The 27,914-nt window shown below is 44.9% G+C and overlaps 1 protein-coding gene across 5 annotated transcripts in view; it reads left to right on the top strand.

The window, feature by feature from the left end:
• Window positions 1–19,902, top strand: part of LOC126526610 (uncharacterized) — a 113,673-nt gene extending 93,771 nt beyond the window's left edge. For all 5 annotated transcript variants that reach the window (XM_055068255.2, XM_055068251.2, XM_055068253.2 and 2 more), the window contains 4 exons: window positions 1,217–1,345; window positions 4,946–5,007; window positions 16,244–16,368; window positions 19,070–19,902. In XM_055068255.2, the coding sequence (XP_054924230.2) occupies window positions 1,217–1,345; window positions 4,946–5,007; window positions 16,244–16,368; window positions 19,070–19,113 (360 nt within the window). In that variant the 3' untranslated portion in view covers window positions 19,114–19,902. The remainder of the gene's footprint in view (window positions 1–1,216; window positions 1,346–4,945; window positions 5,008–16,243; window positions 16,369–19,069) is intronic.
• Window positions 19,903–27,914: the final 8,012 nt, after the last annotated feature.

Raw genomic sequence — 27,914 nt, 5'->3', positions numbered from 1 at the left:
ATTTTTTTATGGCAGAATGCTCCCTAGAGGACACGTAACAGCTTCCAGTGTAGTATAACTAAAACTTGCTATGGGGCCTGGTGAGGGGCCCTATAAGTGGCATCTGCCAAGATGTCTATGAGCCTTGTGAGCACGTGCTGTCGCGTGTCTTTGTGGATGCAAACCACCAGTCCTTGTGAGGTGCGGCAGGCGCAGAGTGTGGCACCAATAGTCAGTGCGACAAATGCAACGAATCATTGACGTTGTCGAACAAGCCAAGCCGCCGCATGCGTACGCTGCTGTGTTCAGATGGCACCCTCGGTGCGATCGATCTGTGTAGCTATAATGCGCAGAAATCGGGAACGCCCATCGCGCCACCGCTGTCTTCGAGGGTGTGCGGGAAAGCTCGCTGCCTGTTAACAGAGCGCACGTGGTCTGGGGTGGCGGAGCTCTATATATCCATTTTACGTCTGACCCCATTCGAACTAAAAAATTATAAATGCCTGCGATTTTCCAGGTGTTCGACAGCAGGCAAGTGTTCGATATATGCAATAATTAGGTATATCCGTGTTCTATACGTCGAGGTTTGACTGTATATTGAAATCGCATACAAACACACTTCGTTATATTGAGGTTCTAAATACATGGTGTTCTGTGGACAAGACATGAAAAGTTAAATACTTCTTTATATTCAGAATTTCATTATATAGAGCTTTAACTGTGCTAGCGAGAGGTAATTGGCACAAAATTAGAAAATTTTCTTACAAATTTAAAGCTTTCAATTCAGTGGTCTTTGCACTATGGAATCAATTTCAGCTTTGAAGGCTGTGTGGTCGCTTCAAGTTAATTGTGGGTTGGCTTTATCCTTCTTTTCTTGATTCATCAACATGACTGATTGAGCAAGAGAAAACATAACATACATTTTTAAAAATTCTGTATGGTTTTGGGACTAAAATAAAATGTGCTGCAAGAGTGTTGAAAAAAAGACCACAGACTTTTTTCGTGGCTTCATCTGAGTGCTACAGTATTTTGTATTTTAAAGCCAACATAAATTTGCAATTGTAATCAAAAGCTTGACTTGAGCACAGACTGTAAGCGTTGGTGACTCCATTGTGCATGGTAATAAATAATGCTTATAATTTCATTCTTAATATATTATTAATACATATTGTACATTATTGGGCATTGGAATCTCTTTCCATAATGCGCATTTATTTATTTTTTGCTTTAACCACAGCTCACGTCAGCGTGCTACGAGCTCCATGATGTGTTCTTCAACATTCCGGTTGCCGAGAGGATGCAGTTGATTGCACAGCTGCGTTCACAGAAGGCTCGTCCACCTGTGCGAATCACCAAGGGCTGCACGGTGAGGCTTTGTCTTAAATTAGTAGTTCCAAGTCCAAGGGGCATGCTACAAGAGCACTCTTTCAAGAATGTACCTAAGAATAGGACCCCTGAGTAGAACCCTCCTCCTCCTTTAGTGCCTTGCACGTGATGGAAGATGGCGTGCTTCCTCTCTGCCTTCCTTCCTTGTGTGTTTAAGATCGAGCCACGACCATCCTCTGCTCACCCTCGCACACTTCCACTAGCACGGCTAGAGCATGCAGTGCGTGGCCACGATGTTATCGCACTTGGATTTATATGGGACATCACACTGACGACAATGCCAAAAACGTGCTTGGAGTGTCCATATAACTGCCTTTATACAGTAGAACCTCATTGATATGTTGCCATTACGTATGTTTTCCTGGGGCCAACGTTCGCAATCGAGAACAGAAAAGATGACCCAATGTACTTAAGCTCATTTTTTACCAGTTCATACGTTCCTGGAAAACACAATTTTTCGACACCAACGTTCAGTACGTCACCAAGCTGCAATTGTATAATACATTTTCTGGCCGCGTATTCCATGTACACAAGATGTGTGAGGCCCGCGCGATCGAGAACAGTACATATTTTTGCCTGCCACGGCAGCTTCACCGCAATACTCGCCTGCCTGTCGCTTGAAAACGCCGGCGCACAATCAGTTTCTCATTTCAGTACGAGCAAATCTTTACCGGGGTCGTCGCGCGTCGCGTTCACAACAATCACTGCCAATCCTATTGTGATGAACATCTTCGCCTATCTGTTTCACACCACGTGGTGTCGTCCGAAGTGTAGTGCACGCTTTTAATAGGCAATAGGTAAATAGAAACGCGCCGCCATTCCATACTGCAGACTGCAATCGTATACATTTTCTGGCTGCTAGATTCCATGTGAGCAAAAAAAGGCACGATGTGTATGCGATCAAGAACGGTATATAGCTGCCAATCTCGTGTGAAATCTACAGCGTGAACAGTTTCTTATTCTGGTACAGTGAAGCTTCATTAAACCGTAGTTGGCTGGAGCTTGGAAAAAGTAGGTACTAAATGGTAGTACTGCTTAACTGAAATAGCACAAGGTCGTTACGCAGTTACCTGTCAAAAACGGAAGTCGGAGAGAGTGTGATGGAAGGGGAAAGAACATGCAGTATTTATTCACTTCGCGCGACAAAAGTGTTATTTTCATTTGATGCCACAGCGGCCTAGTAACTACGACAGCGGCTTCAAACTTACTGAAGCTGCAAGCCAGCATTTAAGCCAGCCCCCTCGGCAAACACTCGCATGGCAGATTCCATGTTGGCGTTGCATATTCTCCGTGCACGGGCGCGGTAACATTGCAGAAGTCGCGGTGTGCCTTTTTCATTGTGGGGTGCTGTTCTCGTCGCGACGATTGCATTCATGAAGTTGACGTAACGCGCAGCTTCTGCCACTGTCGGGCCTGAACCGCCTGTGCTGTCGCTTCCCATGTCAACCTCATCACTGTCGCTAGGCGACACTTCGGCAACAACAGAGGCAACAATGGCGAAAAGTTGAACCTCGTAGCCCACATCTCTTCGCTGTCGCAGCAGCACTGCTGAGCAACTTCTTGGCATTCCAAATGCCACACACTGTAGTCAGCACTAGATCCCTGTCACGTGCCAGTGCTGACTTCTTTGTGTTACATTGGATAGCACGAACAATGTCTAATTTTTCTTCTGTGCCGAGCACCCGCTGTCTTTTTTATCCGAGCTTCAGAAATAACGGGAGTCCTTGCTTGCACGATGCCACAACGCTTTTGGCACGGCGCCGAAATTATGTTGATGTTGATGTGGCTTCATGCGCAAACGCACAGGGCGCTTGGAGGCCGTTGTTCCGATCTCAGAGGTTTGTTCTGCCGGGCCGCCCGATGGAGACAACACACCGCCGTGTTCGCGCGGCGAAAAGTGGAAACACTACGTGTTAACCAATATGTACGCTATACGCTGGTACAATTTATGCGGATGCAAAACACATTATCTTCAATGGCCGATGTGTCGGGGATTTGATTTTACTACTTTTAAAACGAAATTACTGTTTAAGCGGGTACAGTTGAACAAGGTTTTACTGTACCAGCAAATCTCCGTCCAGGTGGTCGCCTAGAACAGCTATGCCTGCCGCATGCATAGCTATTGCAACCAAATTTACTGTGATAAGCATATTCACCTATCTGTTTTACTGCACATGGTGTGTAGTGTCATTGGTAGTGCACTGTGTGCTTTTAGTGGGCGACAATCCAAATGTGCCACCATTTTATGCCTAATGTGATGCATATGTTGGCATCACGTTTTGCTTTGGTGGCATCCGGCGCTGCCCGCCAGCTCGATTTCGTCTTGGTTTCCCTTCACTTTCTTAAAACAGTGTGCAATAGGAAAGCAACAAAACGTGTCTTGGGCTGCCAGAGCACCACCTGCTCAATGCGCGTCGCCATCTCGTTCTGCAACGATCTGCGTGATGCCTCGCGTTAGGTAAAATGTGAACAATAATTGAGCCTGTCCAATTTTTTTAGTTACTTCGGATCGCACGTTTTCCCAGTTAGTAAGTTTTTTGTCAAGGTCTTTTCCAAATTGTATGAACGAGGTTCTACTGCATATAAATCAGGCGTCCAACATGCTCCCATGGGCAGTTTTCCGTGCTCGTGTACGAACATGTCCTGCTCTTGTGTTTTGCGGGAAACAGCTAAAACACCCTAGTGTACAGCATGGTCCTCTTCTTATCATTACTTAAGTTAACATAAGTTCACCATATCGTAAAACTCGTAGAAAAGAAAAAAGAAGCACCTGTTGTGATGCGTTAGATAAACCTACAGTGTAAATAGTTGTTGGCAAGGCCTTTCCATCAAAACTGGGCAGTAATCTGTCCTGAATGGTACATTTTGATGTTCCTTTTAAGAGGAAGCATAAAACTCTGTTCATCAAATATAAGTGGAGTTATCGCACCAATAGCCGGCTTTCTCCTTTTGTCTCTGCTAGCACGCTAGAAGCTCCACAGCAGAGACGCCAACAGGGCAAAGCCTCGGCCATAAGTTGAATGTTGTGGCAGTGAAAGGTCTCATAGTGGCATTCTGTGGTGGTTGCGGTACTCTATGCTTAGTAGCACGCTGCTGCCATCTCAGAGGCCATGCGCAGCTGAGACAGCTACGTGTAGCGCAAAGATGAAATGATATTTCTTTAGTTCACACATGCATACACACACGCATGCACGCATGCACACATATGTATATTTAGTTTATTTAACTCAAAATTAGCAATTATGTATTGCTCTCGTGATCACAAAGTCGGCCAGAAGCATTGGTGGGTCCAAATGCTTTTGGTAATGCTCCACAACGGCGTTGTGGAAGTGAGAGCAAGCGATTTTTTTGTTTCTGACACGAGATTGTAAACTCGCTGCTGCATGCAGTGCAGTAATACTTGGCTTACGTGTTCACAGCAGCCTCTATGACAGGTGAGCAACATTTTCTTGCTGTTGTGAAAAAGTGTTTCAGAGCCCCTTGAATTTTAAAAAGAAAGGCACACATTATGAAGGTGTACGTGCATATGTGCGTGTGTGTGTGTTCGCACCTTGTGTTGTAATCCTCGCTTGCATTGCAGGAGCAGGCACCAAAGAAGATCTCCTTGGCCACACAGAAGGTGCTCGAGAGACGGCTCTCCAAGTGAGTGCCTTCCTTTGAGTCACCAGTGGCACTGTTGAAAGAGGAGCCATGGCGCTAGCTCAGTGGCTACGGCATCGCGCTGCTGAGTTTGAGGTCTTGGCCACATTTTGATGGGGGCGAAATGCAAGAACACTTATGTACAGTAAAAGCTTGTTATCACAACTCATTAATTTGAAATTTTGAATAACTTGAAGTAGCTGCTGTGGCCCATCCAACAACGTATTGAAAGCAATATGTAATGCATTGCGCTAATTCACACTGAAATCTGCACTGCCACCGATAATCGAACTCCATGCCGTCGTGTGTGGAGAGAGTGCTAGTGCCCAGGAGCATGTTAGTGATACTGGCGTCGTCGTGTAGCTTAGCTTTTTCCATCTGCAGCCCTTTGTTTAGGCCTGACTGGAGAGAGAGGCATTGTTGCAGGTTGGTTCTCCCCCTTGTAAAGACCTTTAAGATGAAAATGCGGTCGCGGTACTGCACATTTTTTTTCATGTTACATCTTCAAGGCTCTTTGTTCTGCTGAGAAGCGGCACCAGGTAATGTCCAAAACATGGCGGCAGTGACATTTATTGGCGATCGCAGTACCAAAAAGCATAGCCTTTGAGATTCGTGGCTATAACTCAAAGGAAAGCATTGGTTTAGACGCTGCCTATAGCGTGCAGCCATTCCAACTACGAAAGTATTATGGAGACCAACGTCGCACCAGGTTGTTGTGCGTCTCGCGAGTGCATTTTGGAGCGCTGCTCTTGTCTCTGTGGCGAGCGTCAGTGGCACGAACGTGCGTTTATAGTCCGATATTTTCGGTGCGTGTTGCTTGCGGCCAGTCACACTACGACACGTGCGCTGCATCAGCTGAAGTGCTGTCTCCTCTATACTGCCTATAGCTTGACGCACGCATACGCTGTCGGCTGCTCTGTTCAGAGCGTTCGCAGAACGATCCCCAACCGGCACTCCGCTTTGAACAGCTGTCTGCGACCATCAGTGAAGCAGCGTGGGCACCTTTTTTCTCCATGTCATGCATTATGGTTCGGCGCAACAAATGCACGAATGGAGCAAGAGCAATCTCGACGCTGTTAGATTCGTCGGATGATCCCACCGCTGTTACCAGTTGTTGGATTTGTAGACGATCTCGCCGCTGCCAGCATTTGAAGGAGTTGAAGGTCGTAGAGAGGAACTTGGGAGGAACTAGGTGAACAGGGTTTATTTACATTATTTACAGTTTAAACAAGACATACATCACATACAAGACAAGACATACAAAACAAGACATACAAGACATACAAATGGAGCCTGCAAGACAAAGCATACAGCAAACGAGCACACAGCTCACAAGTACATTTCGAGCACGACAACGAGCACCCTCTAGCAGCCGAGAATCGTTGCTTATAAGCACTCCGTTTGACGTCATCGTTCGACGTCATCGCAGACTACACGCCTTTTTGGAGGAGGAGGGCTCACCCACACGTGCCGCACAGGTTTCAGTGCTCTCTCGAGGGCCGACGACCTTTGCAGCACAGTCGTCGTGGTATTCATTGTCCTGCATGCCCGTAGTCAGGTGGTCACGCCTGAACCCAGCCGGCGCCCCTAAATTCCAGAGCTGCCGTAGTCCGCAGTTCTCCAAAGGAAGTTCACAGTTGCTTAGCGCTGTCCTCGCTGGTTCTCTGAAGGGCGCAACCGCCCCGTATCGATCGACGCACCTGTAGCAGGCTGAAATAGTTGCAGGCCGATCCTAACAACGCCTGGCATGTCGGACCGCATTGGCCGCGACCTGTTACGTTGGCTGCGCCAATGCATTGAACTATAGACGTTCTGGCCAACGTGACCTAGCGTGTACAGGCACTTGCTCATGCTGCGTCAGACTATATACACGTCATAATCGAAGTATTTTTTTCTCCGGCTCTCATTAGTTCGAATTTTGTATAATTAGAATTTTCGTGCCGTCCCCGCAGAATTTGAATTAATGAGCTTTTACTGTACTTAGATTTAGGTGGACGTTAAAGAACTTCACGTGGTCAATCAGATTGTGGTTTTGGGACATAATATGTACAGAATTTAATTGTTGAGAGGGGAAAGCATCGAGTTTGTACAATTACCTTAATGTGAAAGTGGTGCTAGGCACAGCCCCCTGACACTGCATGCTGGGAATTCGAGGAAGTGGTGGGGCTTCCGCGTGGCCTATTTCCCAAAGAGCCAAGACACCTTTGAAGCCACATCTGGCGACTAGCATTTTGTCTGTGACAATGATTCTTTGTATAGGAAAGCAGCATATAATATGCTGTTTTTGTTATATAGCCTATAGGTATGTACGCTCAAACCTTTTTATGTTGGATGTTGCTTCGTCATAACAAGATTGAACTCGGCAAGCATTTGTAAATAAAGCTCAAGTACTCGTGCTAGCCTCTGCACTTGGCTCAAGTAGTGTAAAGGCAAGGGCCTCTTTGGAGCAAGGAGCAGGCTTTGTCGTAGGGGAAGGACAAGGCCTTCAGAAGAATTGAGAGACAGTGCGTCAACTCATTTTCACTTTTACTTTTATACCTTGTGCCCATGCTGTGTAGCTCCCATCTTCTTCCTTCTTTTTGTTTGAACACCTGTCTGTGTAGTGGACGACACTGCTTGAAACCCAACATTTCATCATACGGTATCACTGGTGAATTGCTAAGTTTGAATGAAGGACATTGTGTTCTGAGATATATTTGTTTGCTGGCTTGAATCGTACAGTTTCGTTCCATTCTTCTTACTTATTTGTTGTACATTGAATGCAAGCTAATGTTGATGCAACATCCACTAAAGAACAGCCAACATGTTTTATTTGCACAGTTATGGCCACGTTTTGGCTGAAGGTACAGTGCTCAGTGATTGAAAAGTGATACTCGGAGCGCATGGCTGCCGGCACATTTTGTGCCACCGGCGGGTACTGGGGACACTGAGATAATGCACTGTGGCATGCAATGAAAATTAGTGCCTTTGTGAAGCATTGTGACTGCATTTGGCCCCGAAACGATCACTCAGTACTCGCCGGTCATGCAAGAAAGCACTGGCCACTATGTAATTTGATTAGAGCATTTGAATTGCTAGGTATGATATTTAAAGAAAGATTAAATTATGGGGTTTTACGTGCCAAAACCACGATCTGATTATAGGGCATGCCGTAGTGGGGGACTTTGAAATAATTTAGACCACCTGGCATTCTTTAACGTTCACCTAAATCAGATGTCGGTACATCGGTGTTTGCATTTCGTCCCCATCGAAATGTGGCTGCTGTGGCCGGGATTTGATCCTGTGATATGGTACTTTCAAGACAGCCTAAAGGTGCTACGTTCTTAAAGTGCGGGACATACTTTAAAAAGGCACTAACGTGATAAATTACTTGGAGCTGCCTGAGTAAATAACTCTCCCGTAATACCAAAACAGCCACTCTTATTGTAAGAAGAGGCTTAATGAGCCAGAAAACACACAAAAAAACGAAAGTTGGCTGGTGGCACTGCCTTGATGTTCCTGCACCATTGCTGTGGCATCATGGATTCTGACATCTGCACTGGCCTTGTTCATTTTATTGGCAAACATGGCCTGTATTTCATTCTAAGCGTGGAAAAGACGAGACTTGGCTAGTTTTGAGAACTTGTACTGCAACATGACAGCCCAAATACGAGGTAATACCACTTTGAAATTTCCGATGTCACTGTGGCTCTATATCATTGGGGTCTCAAAGTGATATTCAGGAAATAGGAGAGTTTGACTCTCATCTGTAATTCTAGTGTGCAGCTTCTTTACTGAAAATTAACTAAAATAGAGTTTTAGAAGAATGGTTTACATGTCCAAGTTGATTTAGTGTATTTATTTACCGTGATTATGATGATTTATTGGCTTTCCCTTTGAAACGGGACGGTGACAAATATTCACATAGCCCACTTGAGTTAACCAGGTATGCTGTACGTGCTTTTCTTTCTAGCAGTTTTGTATACATCTCTTTAATCATTTTTCTCTTCCTCAAAACTTCTCTGTCCACTTTGTATAGCTACCTATGCCTGTAACAGATCCGGTCATATCAATCTCTTTCCTGCTTTTTTTCTTTTTTTCACCACTTCTCTGCATGCATTGTTTGAGTTCTTGAAATGCATCGGCCTGCAGCGTTTCCCACTTGAACTCAACATCACATTTAGTTAAATGTGTCAGTGGCTCAATGATGCTTGAAAAGTCCTTGACAAAGCGCCTGTAGTAAGCACACATGCCAAGGAATCTACGCACTGCCTTCTTGTTGATGGGTTGCGGGAACTTTGCAATGGCAGTTGTCTTCTGCGGGTCTGGACGGACTCAAGATTTGCTGATGACGTGGCCTAGGAACACAAGCTCATCATAAGCAAAACGGCACTTTTCCAGCTTCAGAGTGAGCCCTGATGATTTGATGGCCTCTAGTACTGTCGCAAGCTGCCTGAGGTGATCGTCGAAGTTTCCGGCGAAGACAACGTCATCCAAGTAAACAAGACAGGTCTGCCACTTCAATCCTGCTAAAACCATGTCCATCACATGCTAGAATGTTGCAGGCACCGAGCACAGTCCAGATGGCATAACCATGAACTCGTAGAGGCTGTCTGACATGATGAAGGCGGTCTTTTCGCGATCTCTCTCGTTGACTTCTATTTGCCAGCAGCCAGGCTTGAGGCTCGACGAGAAGTATTTAGCACTGCAAAGCCGATCCAATACGTCGTCTATCCATGGGAGGGGGTATACGTCTTTCTTCGGGATCTTGTTCAGAAGACAATAATCGACGCAGAAACGTAGCGTTCCGTCCTTTTTCTTTACCAGGACTACAGGAGATGCCCACAGGCTTTTCAACGGCTGGACGTTGTCATGCAGCATTTCGTCTACTTGTTGCCTAATAGCTTCGTGTTCTCATGTCGAAACTCAGTAAGGGCTCTAGCGGAGTGGTCGAGCGCACTCTTGGGTTATATGCGATGCTTTGCAACTGGTGTTTGTGGAATCCTCGGTGACGTTGAAAAGCAGTCTTTGTATCATCGGAGAAGAGTTCTGAGCTGTTGCTGCTTGCTTATGGGGAGACTTGGATTGATGTCGAAGTCTGGTTCGGGAACTATGGTCGTCGCAGTAGATGCGCCAGCATCCGAGAGGACAAACACATTGCTGGTTTCCACTCTCCACAATTTCTTCATTGTAAACGATAGTCGTGCCATTGTTGATGTACTTGAACTCCTGGCTGAAGTTTGTCAGCATCACTTTCACTTTCCCTCTGTACAGTTGAGCGATCCCTCTTGCGACGCAAATTTCATGGTCGAGCAGTAGACGTTGGTCGCCCTTGATGAAGCCTTCTGGGTCTGCAGGTGTAATGGAAATGACGTTGCTGGAGCGAGATGGGTTGCTGACTTGTTCCTTAAGTATACTCAAGGCAAGCTGACTGGGAGGCCTCTACGTCGGTATTGCCTGGTCTATGGACAGCATTATCGACTTCGTCCTCAGGTCAATGATGGCCCCGTGTTCAGGAAGTCCATGTTGAGAATTGTGTCTCACAAGCACTGTTGGAGGACAACCAGCATTGCAGGGTAGGTCCGGTTATGAACTGTAATTCTTGCCATGCAGATTACCGTCGGCATTATGCGGTGTCCTCCAGCTGCCTGAATTTGAGGGTTGTTCCATGCAGTCTTGACTTTCTTCAGCTTGGCACCGAACAATCCACTGATGACGGAGTAGTCGGTTCCTGTTTTTACTAAGGCGGTGACTGCGTGGCCGTCAAGAAGCACATCGAAATCAGTTGTTCTGTGTCTTGTGTTGCAGTTAGGTCTTGGCGTCGGATCACGGCTGCATCGTGTTCATGTGTAACTGGTACGTTGCCCCATCAGGCCTTTTGTTGTCGGTGTATTCTTCGCTTCTGGGCATCGTCAGGATGGCGGCATCTCATTGATATATCTTTGAGAATCTTTTTGGTGTCTTCGTCGGTGGTGGAAGATCTTCGTTAGTTCGACGAACAGCAACCATACCTCTATCGGTTGCTGCTTTTAGTTTTCCGGATATGGGCTGACGGACCAGCCCCAGGTTGGGCTAGTGTATGGATGGCGCTGCGGCAACAGGTAGCGGCCTGGTGACGGTGAATGGGACGGTCGGCGAGGACTCCACTGAGTGGCGACGAGGTAGCCAGCGATATTTGCGAGGTCATTTGCCAAGCTGTGGTCGTTGCGCGTTGACGGCGAACCCTCGCAGTCCCATCTCTCGGTATGGGCATCGACGGTAGACTTGACCCGCTTCTCCGCAGTGGTAACAGAACGAGCGGTGGTCAGGAGCGCACCAGACGTCTGTCTTCCTTGCGTAGTTTCGCTGGACAATGGGCGGGTGAGCTGGTGGTGGTGGCGGCGGACAGCGGAACTGCATCGTTATAGCACCCTGGCGTGGGCACGGAGGGTTACTTTGACGATGGGCAATGGTACCGAATGTCCTCGCTTCTGGCTGAGGCTGCGGCGATTGAGGTACTCCGAGTGATTGTTGGAGTTCCTCGCATACGACATCGGCAATCAAAGCCACTTGAGGCTGTGATGGAGGGAACAGCTTCTGAAGCTCCTCCCGCATGACAGCTTTGATAGTCTCACGCAGGTCGTCGGTGGCCAGTGATTGCACTCCAGCGTAGTTTGTCGAGTTTGTGCGGTGTTTGAATTGCCGGTTCCACATTTCCAGTGTCTTCTCGATGCTGGTGACCTCGTGAAGAAACTGATCAACCATCTTCGGTGGCCTTCGTATGATTCCGGCGAAAAGTTCCTCCTTCAAACCACACATGAGTAGGCTAACTTTCTTCTCCTCGGACATTTTCGGATCGGCATGGCAGAATAGACAGCTCATCTCCTCTAGCAATGGTCTCATTGGGCAGCTGCACTCGGGTTTCTAGTAGAGCTTGGGCTCGCTCTTTGTGTACGACGCTTGTGAATGTCAGCAGGAAGCCGCTTAAGGTGGCCTCTCGATTCTCAAACCACATCCCGGCGGTGACTTCCAATGCAAAATAGACATGTCGCAGCTTGTCGTCGCTGTTCCGACTGTTGAATGTGGCGATTCTTTCTTAAGTCTCCAGCCAAGTTTCTGGGTCTTCAGTCAATGATCCATGGAAGGTCATTGGCTCCCGGGGTTGTTGTAGCACGATGGGGGATGCTGGGACTGCCATTGGCGTTGACTTGGTGACAATCTTCCTGGTCGTCTCAGGCAAAAGTGCATGCTCTGGAGGCAGTCCTTGCAGCCTGCGGCTACCTCGCTGGTTCTTGGTGACGCTGGTGTTGTCGTATGCGTTCGGGCTTGGGTCACGGCTTTGTGGGGGTGTCCAGTACATGAACGCAAAGTACAAAATTCTTCTAGGCTGACCATAAACTGAGAAAAAAAATATTTTGAGTTGGTATATATGTAGTCTTCATTCATGAATAACAACAATAAAAAAGGAAATGAACTTATAAGAATTAAAAATTTGATGTGTTGTTATACACATAGTTCAAGGTTTTGAAAGTGTGCACACCAGAATATTTCGAAAGACTCAAATGTTCCTGCTGTTACACTAATGTGTACATCCGTAGCGTAATAGAACAGCGTAGGTGCGCACACTCAAGAAAACTGCGTGGTTGTGTGCCCGTCAGAAAAGGAAAACGTGTGACAAACTTCCATTAATCTTCGTCTTATCGACCAGAGGCAATTAGTTTTCGCGAGTGTCCAAAAAGAAAGCGATGGAAACGCATGCATGGCTCCATCCTTCCTATGCACACCCCTGTGAGCTAATAAGCACTAAACGAGCGAGAGAGAGGCGGTCGCGCTTTGAGCGATTAGTAACGAGATAGCCATCAGTTTTGCAAGCGCAAGAAGACGAAACTGCCCATGGAACAAAACCCAAACTGCCGCCCGCCCACCCACGCGCCAGTGCTCGAGCGGTAGTATATAGACGCGTGGGAGCAAACTAGCTCTAAAACAAAGCATGCAATGAAAACCGAGAGAGGGAGGCGCGTGAAAAAAATTCCCTGTATTCCCACATAGTGGCAGCACATAACAGAAAAGAAAAAGCTAGGAAATTGCCGCGCTTTTTAATGGTAGAGATGGCGCCGTGAATATACGGCAACGACCATTTTGGACTTGTTTGTGGCGCCGTGTATTTACGTCATTGACCCTTAAAGGGTTAAGGACATCATAACAGGCGATGAGACATGAGTTTATGGCTATGATGTTGAAACGAAAGTGCAGTCATCGCAGTGGGTTGCCAAAGGTTCTCCTTGTCCAAAAAATGCACACATGAGTCAGTAAAAAATGAAGGTGATATTGGTTGTGTTTTTTTACTGCAAAGGCATTGTCCATCAGGACTTTGTGCCACATGGTCAGACGGCAAACAAAGAAGTTTACCAGGGAATCCTAGCATGTTTGAGAGATTCTGTGCACAGTAAGAGGCCTGAATTGTGGGAAAATCAGGCTTGGATGTTGCACCATGACAATGCCCCGACTCATGCATATCTCCTTGTCCGCAGCTACTTAGCGAAACACCACACTCCTGTTGTGTCCCACCCACCATGTTCTGTGGACCTAGCCCCAGCAGACTTTTTTCTATTCCCCAAGCTGAAAACCACCTTGAAAGGACGTCGTTTTCCAAACTGTAGAGGAGATCCAGGACAATGTGAGAAGAGACCTGCGCACCATCCCAGAAAGTGCATTCCAGGAGGCTTTCTAAAAATGGAAGAAAAGATGGGAAGATGGCATTTCCAGTAGAGGGTACTACTTTGAAGATGACAGCACTTAAAATGTTGTACTATAAGCAGTACAACAAGCAAAAGTTTGTTTTCTTTTTGAACACACCTCGTATGCTCGCATACTTTCAAAATAATTACATTTGACCAATGATTATTTACTTTAATGATTACTGTAGTGATTACCCCTTCAGCCACAAGCTCTGGGACTTCCTTCTGTGTACGTATCTAAGCATGTATATCCACTTATTAAAGAAACAAACTGAAATTAACTTAAATGATAGTATGCGCTGAAATCAAAGGCAGATGAGGTCTACAGTTGCAGTGCACAATCCTAAAAAAGAAAAAAAAAGTTTCGAGACACGGCAGTGTTTAATGCACCAAGCAAAGAAGGGCAGAGATGTTGCTTAAACAGGTGCAGAAAAAATGGGGATAAGCAAATAACTTCACTTGCAATGTCATGCAATGTACATTCTTGGAATGCTTTACTGGAGTTATATTATTTATTGCATGAACATCTGTCCCTGCGCTAGGTGCACGGTGCTGCAGAGTGGGATTAAACTTGGCGTGCGTTGTGGCAAATGACACAGTTGTCACCACCCTGCACAAAGCGGCATGTCAAAACGACATTGAGGCACCCTAAACACCTACGTCGCTGGCTTAGTGTTTGCTGCATAAGAATTTTGGTAATGGCCACTGCAATCTAAAGATCGCAGTGTAAAACAGATGCCTTGTAGTACACATTGATGTGCACTCTGTTCTTCAGCAACACTTTTGAAGAACTAGGGGAATGCCAGCTCAAGGCACAAGTACGAAGACTCAGCAATACAACAACAGGAAGGGCGCTCCTGACAAAGCTAGGTCAGGAAGTAGAAAAACCACAAAGTAGCAGGGCCACAATACCAGACCCACTAAGAAAGAAACTACGCATACAACCTATCCCTCGCAACATGGACACAAACCTCCATGCGAGTAGGAGACAGGCTAGGGCAGAGTTTTACGAAAAGACGATGGGACATCGGGACAATACAGTCTATACCGATGCGTCCCTATACTCACAAGCACACAAAAACAACGCGGCAGCGGTAGTAGTAAATAATCAAGGAGAATTAATCTCAGGACTCACGGCCGAGGTGGCTAACATAACCGAGGCAGAGGAAATTGCTGTCGCAGTGGCAGCGGAAGAATGTTATAGAACAGGAATATCCCTCAATATTCTAACAGATTCACAAGAGGCGTGCCGAAGCTATATAAGAGGCAGAATTAGTAACACGGCGCTCAAGATCCTCAGCAGAGTTCCAATCGCTGAGGGACAACCCACACATAACATTACCTGGATACCAAGCCACGCAGGGATCAGGGGCAACGAAGGGGCAGACAGCCTAGCTCGAGGGATGACCAGCCGAGCAGGAACGTCAACCGCCCCAGAGGGGCCACGGATCAACTGCGGGAACAGCTATTCAGAGCTATTAAACCTCTATAAGGGGCTAAGATATCAATATCCCCCACCACATAAAGCATTAACAAAGGAGGAGGCCACAGGATGGCGGAGACTGCAAACGGGCACCTTCCCAAACTTACACATACTAAGTAGGATGTTCCCCACGCAGTATAGCGCAACCTGTCCGTGGTGTGGAGCTAAACCAACATTATACCGCATTAGTATATGGGAGTGTACAAGAAACCAGGCATTCCACAAACACAAAACACCAAGTGCGGAGCAATGGGAAAGCTGGCTCACCAGCCGCGAGCTAGAGGCTCAAAGAGCTCTAATAGCACACGCGTGCGAGGCGGCCCGGCTCAGTGGAGCCCTGGACTAGGGGCCCATCCATGGCTGAAGAGGACCCACGCTTCAAGAATGAAGACTTCGGCCTCGACCCGCTAAAACCTTAAAAGAGTCAATAAAGTTTTCCATTCCATTCTAAAGTTTTATGGCAGATGGTCTATCTTATGCTCAAAGAAATGTTTGCACCCTTTTATTTATTTATTATTTATTTACAGATATTGCCCTCTTACATGTGCAAGACATTCATAAATCTTGAAAACAAAAAAAGAGTAGCAAACATAATTGGGCAGTTGAATAACAAGTTGATCAAGAGGCCATTCACGCAAGCACGCTTCAAGGTTATTCCAAAGTTCAGTGTTGTAGGGGAAGAAGGAAAACCGAAAACAACACTAGTGCCAATTTTGTCCCCCTCAAAAATATTCGTCACCTGTCTTGTGTGACTATCCTTTCTTTAAAACTGCACCCAGTACTTCCAGGCCCAGTGAAATGCACAGTGTGAGCGTGACAGCATTCTTGACAGGGGAGTAATGTGTGCAGAGTTTTCAAGAAAAGAAATGCAAGCAAGCGAGATGATGGTTACTGATCGTGGACAAGAACACCGCAGTTGGTGGAAACTTTTTGAAAGTGTTGTCCCAAGTCCCATTGTGGCATCTGTCTTAACTTGAGCATAGCTTGATGGGGTTGATTGGTAGGGTTGATTGGTGAGCCAGTCCACCTATTAAAATATCTTGCTGGCACTTTGCCCCAGGCTGACTGGACGAGGCCAGAACCCGAAAGTGGAGGGCAAACGACCGACAGCAGTGGTCCGATCCCATACCTTCGTTGCGGCCGCTCCAGCTGACACATGTCACACGGCTGGAGCAGCACCCTCAGGTAAGATACGTTGGCAAGGCTGCTGTCAGAGAGCCCTTGGGTCAGAAGGTAAGTAATGTGTTAGACTGCCGAGTGATAACTCCTGAGCAGTTTGTGTGCATTGAACTGGACGTCAGGTGCATGAAATGGAGACAAAAACATGCCTGCCAACCTGTGAACCTTAAAGTTCCTTAAAAAAAAAAAAACATGGACAGTAACAAAAGGGCGGGGGAGGTGACAGCAAACATTCTATTAAAGGGTCCCCAAAACACTTTTAGCCAGAGTAGAAAAATGCATTTGAAGTTAAAGTAGAATATTTTAGAAATAATTTGCTGGCGGAAACTACTTTGGCATGTTCAGCAGAAGCTGGAGTTACTGGCAATCAAAGTTTGGCTTTGATTCCCGTTGCAGTGCTCCCATTCCTCCTTCAGTGCCTCACACTGCGAAGCCTATGGCGCAGCGGGGCTTGCCCACAAAGCCCCGCCAGCTGAGCACCGCCGTGGCCTGCAGTTCAAATTCGATTTTAGATGTTGATGTACACACCACCATTTCTGATTTTGGGGGCCCATGACACGCCAGACAAACAACAAAGGAGGTCTTGGCCAAATGTGATTGTCCTCAGCGGGCGGGCTCCTCGCGGCACCCCGCGGCAGTCACAGGATCTATGCTATGTGTCGGACTGCAGCCGCATGCAACTGTAGTCCGTATGCCTAGCGTTTGCTTTGTGCATGAAGGGGCTGGAGTGTGCACTCGCGCTCATGTGCTGCAGTCTGGCAGTGCTGCGTGCTGTGAACCGGCTTTGTCCTGCACCGGCTTGACCGAAGGATAGTGGCCACTTTCAAGTTGCACATTTTGAAGTGCTGTCAGTAACTCGCTACAGAGAGATGTCTGCCGAGGCGTCAAGCCAGGAGTGGCCAGGAGTGAGCGAATGCTGGCCTGACTAAGTTTCGTGTGGTTCGAGGCTAGTTTGAGTGTTCAAAAGTAATTGAAATTAGCGAGACCCAATGTCTATGATGCCAATAAGCAGGGTGGCCAAAGTTGAATTCCTTCGTGGGCGGCCGCAGTTGAGCACGAGCAGGCGATAGTCCGCTTCTTCTGGAAGTGCGTAATTCGTATTAAAATTTGAAAGCAGATTTTCACTTACTTTAGCCGGTTTAAACTGCGTTAATAAATGTGTGCCGTAACAGTAGTAAGCCGCGGGTTGATCCAAGCACTTTTTTTCTTTCGTGTCAGCTATCGGCCAATAGCAGCCATCCATGGGAACCTTGCACGTGACTACATATGCAAGCCGCTAGCAGCTTCGAAGTGGGTCACTTGAAGAAAGTGTGTTTTGAGACATACCTGACTTCATGCTCTGCTTGTCAGCACCATCTGCCACACTTGACTGAAATTTGGCCGACACGTTCACTGCAGCGTATGCTATCCGCAAACTACGTTTTCTTCCAACAGGCCCGAAGGTCAATTTTTATAGTTTGCCTCGAGCATATGCCTTTTTACATACATTATTATCGATGATTTACCTTTAGACGCAGTACGCAAGCCACAGCGAACTTGGAACAGCAGAGACTGACAAGCAACACCACGTTTTTAGATCACAGAGGCTTTTTTTGTGACTGCTGTTGCCAATATGGCCTGCTTCGGGACCTTGTCCAAATAAACTTGCTCAAAGCAAGTGCTTCTATGGAATGTGGCATCTAGTGCTGTTACAAAAGAACGACACGGGTAGCATACAATTTCTTACTTGTATGCATTCTTTTTTTTTTTTTTTTGTAGCTGTGTTGTAGAACAGAATCGTCCTTTATAAATCTTGATGCAACATTAATAAAATTTTAGAACAAGCCAAGATTAATGAATTTTATGCAACAAATCGGCTGAGGTGGCAGGTATGCAACATGCATCTTTTTCGCCTAAAATGCTGGCTCTGGCAGATCTGCACTGAAATTTCTGACTCCAGTGGCATTTTCTGGTGCATTTTTTTACGATAGTCATGCTTTGATAAATCAAACGTGGTTATTGAATTATCAGGTATAACAAAGTAAATATAAAATATTTCTCATTGATATCAGCAATGTAACGAATATTGCATATAACTAAGATATTTTACGTCATATGTCATTTCATTAACCGAGGTTCCTATGTACCCTGTTTATTTGCCTCGTTCATTTGGAATAAACTAACATTGTACATACCGTGTGCAGCAATGCCCCCTCAAAATGTGGAATTTCTCAACACAGTACTGATGGCACAGCCTTCGGCTTTGTGAAGAGATGTGTCTTGCCACATTTTACGTTAAAGAGGACAGATGGCACCATCGTTGATTGTATAAAATGATCACTATTGTTTACAAAAGGTCCTGAATGTGCCTGTTGCATTTTTAATACTATACTTTGTCGCTTGCAGCTACTGATAGTTAGCCCAGCATCGTGCCATATTATGCTGTCTTTCAATGTGGCCTAGGGCACTGTGCTGCAGAGATTGAGGTTGCTGGTTCCGTGCTGGCCGCCGTGGCCATATTTTGATATGGGAAAAATGCAAAAATGCTTCAGTCCTTATTTACGAGCACACTAAAGTACCAACCTCGGGGAGTCAAAATTATGTCTGTAGTCTCCTACCACGATATGCCTCATAATTAGTTTTGGCATGTGAAACCCTAGAGTTGAATCGAATTTTTGGCTTTTCATTTTAATTTGTCGTTGCCTTTTTTTTCTCTCTGTCTCTGCAGGGACCACTCGCAAGATCTGTCGTCTACCAATGTACAAAGTCTGATGCTGAGTTGTCTTGATCATCCGCAGCCAGATATTTTTTCAGCTGCAGTGATATTTTCTCTTTGCTACGCCTTGCCAAATGTGCCTTTCAGTTGTTTGATGGCCAGGGGTTCGCAGCCAGGCTCCAAAGTTGAATAGAGGACCAAAGAGTGCTCGCATGGCAGATCTTTGATCATCTGGACCAGTCAATCATGTGGCAGATACTTTTAGTCTCACACAGTAAATAGCTCTTCAATGTGATCATGAAAATTTGCCTGTTTTATATCATTCAAGTGTTATGACTGATTTCTGAGCCTTCTGCATGTTGAGTCATCTGTTATAGCCTTATGTGTGTTCATTAGAGATGTTTAATGTGTCTAGTATTCCGGTACTTGCAGGCGTTCTGGGCATTTTGCCGGATGTGTGGAGGCGTAGAAGTGAGTGAGTTGAGTGCTGCAGCCACCTGTTGCCACAGAGCTCAACTAGACAGAAACAGCTTCCTTTTGGGCTGCTGGTTTAAATTTTCACATTGGCATTATTGTGTCATGATTTGCTGCTGCCAAAAATTTATACCTGCAGCAAAGTAGAACACACTTGGTTGGTGCATTAGCTCTGTGTTTGTCTGGTTGAGCTGTATGCCACTAGGTAGAACCACCTGTCCAGCCGATCACATCTGTGCCTCCTGCCCTTCTGGTGAAATTCCCAATCCGCCTGCGTTTACCGGAATACCGAGTAAGCTAAAACTATCTGTTCTTTTTCTTCGCGCTCACTTTTTTTAAGCTTTCTACTGAATAAAAATTTCAAACTGAAACTTCATGTGGCTGACTTTTTGTATTGAACCATGCGTAAAGAAAACTGCTGCCTTCATTCGCCTCACAAAATGTGGTTGCTTGGTAAAACCGATGTAATAAAAACATTTTATATAGCATTATTGCTCATATCTTTGCAACTGTACTAGCCACGCACTTTGGTATTGATATGTAGAGGAAAGAAATCGCTACTAGACTACGCATGTAGCATGCACAGATGTCACCATTGTCTTGTCACACATGATGCAATCGGAGCTAAATTTAGCCTCGTACACATTGTTCAATATGTTTGTTCACCTGAGCAGGAATAGTCGCATTCTAGAGAGCTCTCTATGCTATAGTAGTAGTGGATGAACACCTTAAGCTGGTGTTCATCCTGCTGGCCCGAAACTGTATGAACGGGTCCAGCTCAGGAACGCTGCAGGAACTTGATGTACATGCCTTCAAAATGGCATTTCTTAGGTGGTGTATCCTAAGCCATTAAAATAATTTGCAATGTGAATGCAATGTATACTTGTAGGTGATTAAATTACAGTACTCGTAAAAAAATTTATTGAGTGCGAGAAAACATGAGACAGTAGTTTGTTTCCCCACCAAGTTTAAGTGCAGCAAGAACATTTCTGGCTGAAATATGAGCTTCACAAATAAATTCAGTAATGTACTGGTCCAGAAGACGAAAGGAGCACGTGCCGTTCACATTAGGAGCTATGCTGACCTTAACTCTAGACTCTAGACAATCTAATCACTGTTATGTTACTTTGCGAAAGTAACTTAGATGACCAATCACCGTTAGCTGCCAAATGACCTTAAGAGGAAGCTTTAGCTCGGGCCCAACTCCGACTTGGCCTATTCAAATACATGTAAAACGTAAAAACGTTTTTCTGAGATAATCCCTGAACCGATATTAATAAAATTTGTTGCATTTGAGAGAGAAAGTTAAATTTTAGTGACTGTTGGTAGCGGAATTTCGATTTAGGTCCTGAATTTTGTTAAAGAGATTTTCAAACATATTAAAAATATAGAAGCACGAAGTTTACAAATTCATAGCTCTGCATCAAAAACAGATGTCACGGTTCTGTGAACGGCGTCGATTAGACCATTCAAAGCGGACAAATTCTATATGCCATTTTATATCTTACGTAAACTTGTTACGTTGGTTACAAGGGTTCTGCAAAAGCTGTATACAACCCGCCGTGGTTGCTCAGTGGCTATGGTGTTAGGCTGCTGAGCACGAGGTCGCGGGATCGAATCCCGGCCACGGCGGCCGCATTTCGATGGGGGCGAAATGCGAAAACACCCGTGTACTTAGATTTAGGTGCACGTTAAAGGGAAGCTGAAACGGTTTTCAATTTCTATGAATTGCTGGGATTGGGAAGAACAGACCTAATAATTTACGGTTCTGAAATTTTTTTTTTCGTTTTGTTAATATAACGGGCGGAAATCGCTTTCTAAATCACCCGCGCGGACACGCCCCCATCGCTTCCCGGAGCGCCGGGTGAGGACGTTGGCAGAGGAGAGAACCGGCGAGAGTGACGTCATGGGCGGAGACCGAGCCAACCGAGCTGCGGACCGGCGTGCTGACATGTGCTGGCATGCCTCTTTCCGTCCTGCGCTTTACTGAACGACGCTACGAGAGATCTGCCGCCGCCGCTCACGTTTGTTTTGCGATTTTCGTAAACTGTTCTTTCCTTCTGTGCTGCGTGAGTGCCTACAGCCAAGGGCGCCCAACATGCCCTCGTTTTGTGCAGCATTCGGCTGCGCGAACACAGGCGGGCGAGACGATGTGGTGTTTCACAAATTCCCGAAGGAAAAGAAGCTTGCAGCGCAGTGGGTACGTGCGGTGAGGAGAGATAAGTTCGTGCCGACGAAATCAACTGTGCTGTGCTCGGACCATTTCCGCGACAGTGACTATCATCGGAGCTTGACAACGATGCGGGCAATCGGTATTCCAATCAAATCGGCGCGACTGAAGCCCGAACAAGTTCAAGTACACAGCTTGGCAGAATTCGACGGTTCTTCTTTCCCAACTTTTTCCATACTAGCCAGACAAACTGGCGGTATGCTGCATACCTCAACTGCCTGTAAAAAAAAATTGCTTTTGCATCACTCTTTTTCCATTGGCCATATCATTTTCACACCTGTGTGTATATATATACTTCTTCCCTTGTCCAGCCGGTTCGACTCCTTTCTGGGCAAGTGCCACTTCCAGTACTGCCCTGCTGAGGCACACAGTCCTGAATTGTCTTGAACTTGTTACGCACTGCGTGCGCTTCTGTTTTTTTCCTAATCTCTTGCACCTCCTGGCAGCACAAGCAGTTCTCTTCATCTTCCATCAATACACAGCACATGCAGGTGCACCTAGTTTAATGAAAGCGTGATTAGGCCCACATTGATGCACTGGAGAAATACGAACATTTGCAGCCATTAACGTCTGGTAACACAGTTGTAGCGTTGCTATACTCCGTTTCATACATCAGGTGCAACGCTGTGGAGGCTTGAGATACTTCTTGCAGTGGCTGCGTTCGCACTTAGAAAAAGTTCGGTGTTTCTTGACCCTATTTTTCAGAAAGCTTTCCATATATAAGCTCAGTTCGGTATGAAAAAAAAAAAAAAGAAGAATTTACCCATAGAAACTATCCGTGTACTTATACGGCTGCTAACACGTTCTCTAAAAAAAAAAGAAATTCATTTCGGTATTTTTTAATTGCAGCCCGTCGCGGCAGCTTCACGTGCATGCTCGTGCGAGCAAACGCCGCTGGCACGCTGCGAAGCATAAACGGAAACGCGCGCAGTAATAAATTTTGGTGACCGGACTTCGAGCGTAGCTTCCACAGCGATGCACCTGAGGTATCAAATGGAGTGTAGGCTTGCCTAGTGACATTCGACGTACGGTTCAGTTATCGTGTTTACCACACGGCGGTGCTAAAACTGCCTAATATCTTTATGTCAACACTAGCATGGAGCACGCATACCGATTCTTGATCGAGCCACACTCGCAAAGTCGTCGAACCATAGTATGAATATTGCACATATAATACCTCTGGTCATCTCTGGATGTGTATGATAAGCAACTTTCATGACTGTACCTCACAGCACTGCATGTGCGCGCTTTGAAACGCGGCACTTATGTTCGCGATCGTGTATCAACGCTGAAAAAACCACGGGACTTTAGACAAGCAGCGGCAAGGTGCTTAACATCGCGGAATTGCACCCGTGTAAGTCTAATGAGAAGTTAGTGCTTCGGCATTCTTCCAGCAGCATGTTCCTAGTGACACTTTAGCGCATTTTTTCTCCCGTCATTGCAACGTGCAGCTACATGAAAAAAAAAAAAAAAAAAAAAAAAACATGCGTACCAGCTAAGATTTCCAGCGCGCGAGAAGGTTCACACATCGCTCTCGCTGTTGGCACACTCAATATCGTCGTTGACTCTGTTGCCGCCATCGTTTTCCGTATCGGCTGTGGGTTCAAACATGTACGGGGACAATACGAGCTGTCGGAGACAGCGAGAACGTTCCATCTTGCAACTCAGCTATGAAGCCAGAACAGCAGAACCGCGTGCTACCAGAGAGAAAGGAATGGTGCTACGCTCTGAAACGGAGACATGCGGCGGCGCCGACCGGCGACTACCGCCAACGACGTCACAGCGGCCCCGACCAATCACGGGCAACAGCGGCGTTCGCGCGATGCCCTGAGGCGCTGGTGCGCGTTTTCTTGGAAAAACAGCCGCTTGCGTTTGTTTCCGCCCTTTTTGAACCAGATATACGTGTTCAGGAGACTCAAAACTGTAGAATGCCGTAGAGAACTCAGTTTTTTCGAAAAGTATTTCAGCTTCCCTTTAAAGAACCCCAGGTGGTCGAAATTTCCGGAGTCCTCCACTACGGCGTGCCTCATAATCAGAAAGTGGTTTTGGCACGTAAAACCCAATAATTTAATTTTTTTTAAAAGCTGTATTTCCGTATTACTAAATTTTTTATATTCATGTGTAACATATCAATTTCGTCCGCTTTAGATGCACTATTATGTGCAATTTATCGAATTGTGATATCAATTTTCATTGCTGATTTGCAGACTTGTAAACTTCATTGTTTCGTTTTCTGAAAATTTTCGATGTTTGCCACTTTTTAATAAAATATTGACGACCTAAATCGAAAATTCGAAACAAACAATCACTAGAATTTAATTTTTGCTTTTAAATGCAACCAATCTCATCAAATTCGGTGAAGTGGTTGCCGAGAAAAAATTTTCCTTCTACATGTATTTAGATAGGAGCATCCAACCTAATGTTTCCTCTTAAAAGGTGGCCGAGCTGCATTGTGAGCCCTCCCCCCCCCCCCCCCCCCCTTCGAACGAAATTTCTGGCTACGCCACTGCTTCCAGTGTATAACCCAAATTTGCTATGGGGCCTGGTGAGGGACCCTTTAAGACAGTGTTTTAGGAACATCGTATAATTTAGCTAGCTGCACTGGAACAACTGCAGCGGTCACTGGAACTAAATTTATGGTTGGATGTTATGGTTGATGTGCATGTGAAGTTTGAAGTTGGTGGATGAAATACACCCCAATTTGCTCAAAATTTTCTTGGCAAGTGTTCGAAAGCGTTATATGCAGGCAACGGTTCATATGGGTGAGTCGTATTAGGGCAAATTCTTAGACTTTGTGGCTTATAATTACCAGCAGCTGAGATTATGAATGCGGCTGATAGAAAGGGACAGCTTTGGTGGAAATTCTGGTATTCTGCAAGGTTACATGAGTCAGCTGTCTTTTATATAGACCTGTGCAGATCAGGAGTACCTTCGAGTTTTTGGACAAGATTTATGCTGTTTCCCTGTATTTATTCTTAATTTATTCAAACAAACATAAACCAATTGAAGCCAATTTGAACCGTTACTTTAGTTTTACTCAGGAGTTGAACTGAAACAACCATTTTCTCTGAACCAGAACGTAAAACCCATAACACGGAACAAAAAAATTGTTTCGGTTTGTCAGTGGGTTTGAGTGCTACAGCAGATACTCCTTAACACACACACTCTGGCACCTAAAGGCACAGCAAGGGCATTGCTGTTGCTTTGTGCTCACAATTATATTATCTTGTTAGTTGCTTTGTGCTCACAGAATTGTATTATCATTTTACGTTGAACTACAGAGTTCTAAACATAGTTTCGTTTTTGAAAATTTTCGATTTTTGACAATTTTTAATAAAAAACTGGCGACCTAAATCAAAAATTCGAAACCAGCAATCACTAGATTTTAAGTTTTTCGTTTAACTGCAACAAACCTCGTCTAATTTGGTGCAGTGGTTGCCGAGAAAAATTAATTCTCCTTTTGCATGTATTTATTTATTTATTTATTTATTTCACGTACTTTCAAGGCCCGAAGGCGTTACAGAAAGGAGTGGAGTCAAAACAAGAAGTAATGCAGTAAAAATACAAACAAAAACTATTTACAAAAAATATTAGCAAAAGGCATTCTGAACGGCAGTCTTGAAGTTAGTAGGGTCGGTGATGAGTGCGATTGAGGCCGTACTTGTCCTGGGGATGAATGAGTCACTGTACCGGTTTGTGCGGCACAATGGCACCCCGATTTTAAGGCTGTGGTCAGTGCGGGCCGAAATATAAGATAAGCATTTAGATAGGAGCACCCGAGCCAAAGCTTCCTCTTAACGATCTTGTATGTCGGCTACCTCCTAATTCATGTAGATGCGTGCACCTAAATGCAATATGAAATAAGGTATCATACCTAGAATGTTTTTCACTGAATTTTCATTCCAATACTCCACCATAATGCTGACTGAAACTTGGAGCACTAATGAATGCTACGTCTTTAGGCTGTCCAATTACAGGACATTTTATTTAAATCGCATGCACAGCCATGATGGGGGTGTTGCTTTGTTGGTTTGCAAGAATGTTGAAAGTTAGCTGTCGGATTATTTTACGCAGACAACCCCTGATTATGAAATGCTTTGTGCACGTGCAAGCAATAACGTGTTTTCAGTTTGTTATCGACCACCAAATGGCGGTATTGCAACGTTTCTTGATTTTTATGATCAATTCCTTTCATTTATGACAGAAAATAAATATACTATAATTGCTGGGGGAGACTTTAATATTGACGTCAGTTCTACAAGCTCTGTTAGCCGCGACTTTAATGCTATCATACTGTCTAATGGTTTCATAAACGCAATTAACATACCCACGAGAGTGGCACTTGAATGCGAGTCAGTCCTAGGTCTTTTTATTACAAATTTGTCTGAGATGAATATTAGGTCAGGTGTTTTGTCATGTTGTATCGGTGACCATCTTCCAATATTTTTATGTGTGGAGCTATTGACACAAGGTACAGCGAAGTCTCGAATAATTAGGTTTCAGTTATTTAAACCTGTGGCGCTCAGTGCATTTCGTAGCAGTCTATTACAGGCAGATTGGAGCGATATAAGGAAATCTCTAGACGCAAACAATGCTTACGATAAATTTATTGCAATTTTTAAGCGATTATATCATTTAAAAAAAAGAGTGCAGATTAAATTGTAAAACACGAAAAGCATGGATAACGCCTGAGATGCGTCATCAAATGAAAACAAGAGATAAACTTTACCAAACATTCCTACATACTCATTTACCGGAGGCCTTCAAGTGTTATCGCAACAAACTTACAAAATGCTTGTGATCCCCCAGAACTCAGTATCAATCCACATATCTTGAAGTTCCTGGCAATCATTCTGACGTACTGTGGTCTAGATTAAACACACTCCTTCATCGCGGCCACTTTACCTCCCCTGTTTCAAAACTATAAGTAAACGGTATAAATATGGATAAATCAGATTTGACTGACACATTTAATACTTTTTTCACTGATATGGTAATGACCAGATCCTCAGGTGATGCGTGCGAATACATAAAAGTTCACAATGCTCAATCATTCTACTTTTGTCCTGTCACCGCCCACAAAGTCTTATCAACAATAAAAAGTATAAAATGTAGTTCCAGTTGTGATATCGACGAAATTCAAATACGTCCTGTCAAAGACATGTCTGATGTTATCGCACCGATTTTAGCAGATATCTTTAACATTTAACTAACTCTGTCTTTCCTTTAAGTATGCAAATAGCAAAAGTGACCATGCTTTACAAAAAAAAAATGACTGAAATAACTTTGGCAATTATAGATCGGTGTCTATCTTGGCCGTGTTCTCAAAGGCCTTTGAAAAAATTCTGCACACTCGATTTTCAAATTCAGTGAATAAATATAATTTATTTACACCTAATCAATTAGATTTTCGGGAAATAAATCAATTGAACTGGCGCTGCTGGAGCAAGCAGAGTATATTCTCAAACAATTTGAAAATAAGGCGCTCGTTCTTGGCATTTTTGTTGATTTTTGAAAGGCCTTTGATTTAGTAAACCATAAAATATTGGTAATGAAATTGCATTGCTATGGTATTCGTGGACAAGACTTAACGCTTATTGACTCTTATTTATGAAACAGATAGCAGGTCGTTGAGATAAGCGACTCTATTTCCGGAGTGAAACCTTTACCGTGTGGAGTGCCACAGGGCAGTATTCTAGGCCCACTATTATTTAACATCTGTCTTAATGACATTGTAAATATTAATTGCGAGGGGCCAAATACATAATATATGCTGATGATGCCAGCATACTTTTTTCAGGGTATGATATTCACGAGCTTAGAAGAACTTGTAATCACACAATGAAAACGCTAGAGAGATAGTCAGCAGTAAATGCTATGCATATTAACGAAAATAAAACAAGCTGTTGTATTCTGACCAAAAAATAAAATTATTCCACCTCATGAAGACATAGTACTGAGTACTCACGCTATTGAAATAGTTGACCATTTTAAATCTCTGGGCATATTTTTTTCCACGAATATGAGCTGGGATTACCGTGTATGACATGTCATGCAAAACTTTGCTCAGGTGACAGGTGCAATTGGTCGGTTTCGACACTTCCAAAAGGAATCAAGCTTCTGCTCTATCACTCACTCTTTAGCTCTCGTTTA

Source organism: Dermacentor andersoni, chromosome 8, assembly GCF_023375885.2.
Source record: "Dermacentor andersoni chromosome 8, qqDerAnde1_hic_scaffold, whole genome shotgun sequence".
Taxonomy (NCBI): Eukaryota; Metazoa; Arthropoda; class Arachnida; order Ixodida; family Ixodidae; genus Dermacentor; species Dermacentor andersoni.
The sequence above is the reverse complement of the archived record's forward strand: the minus strand, read 5'-3'. Positions and strand labels throughout refer to the sequence as shown.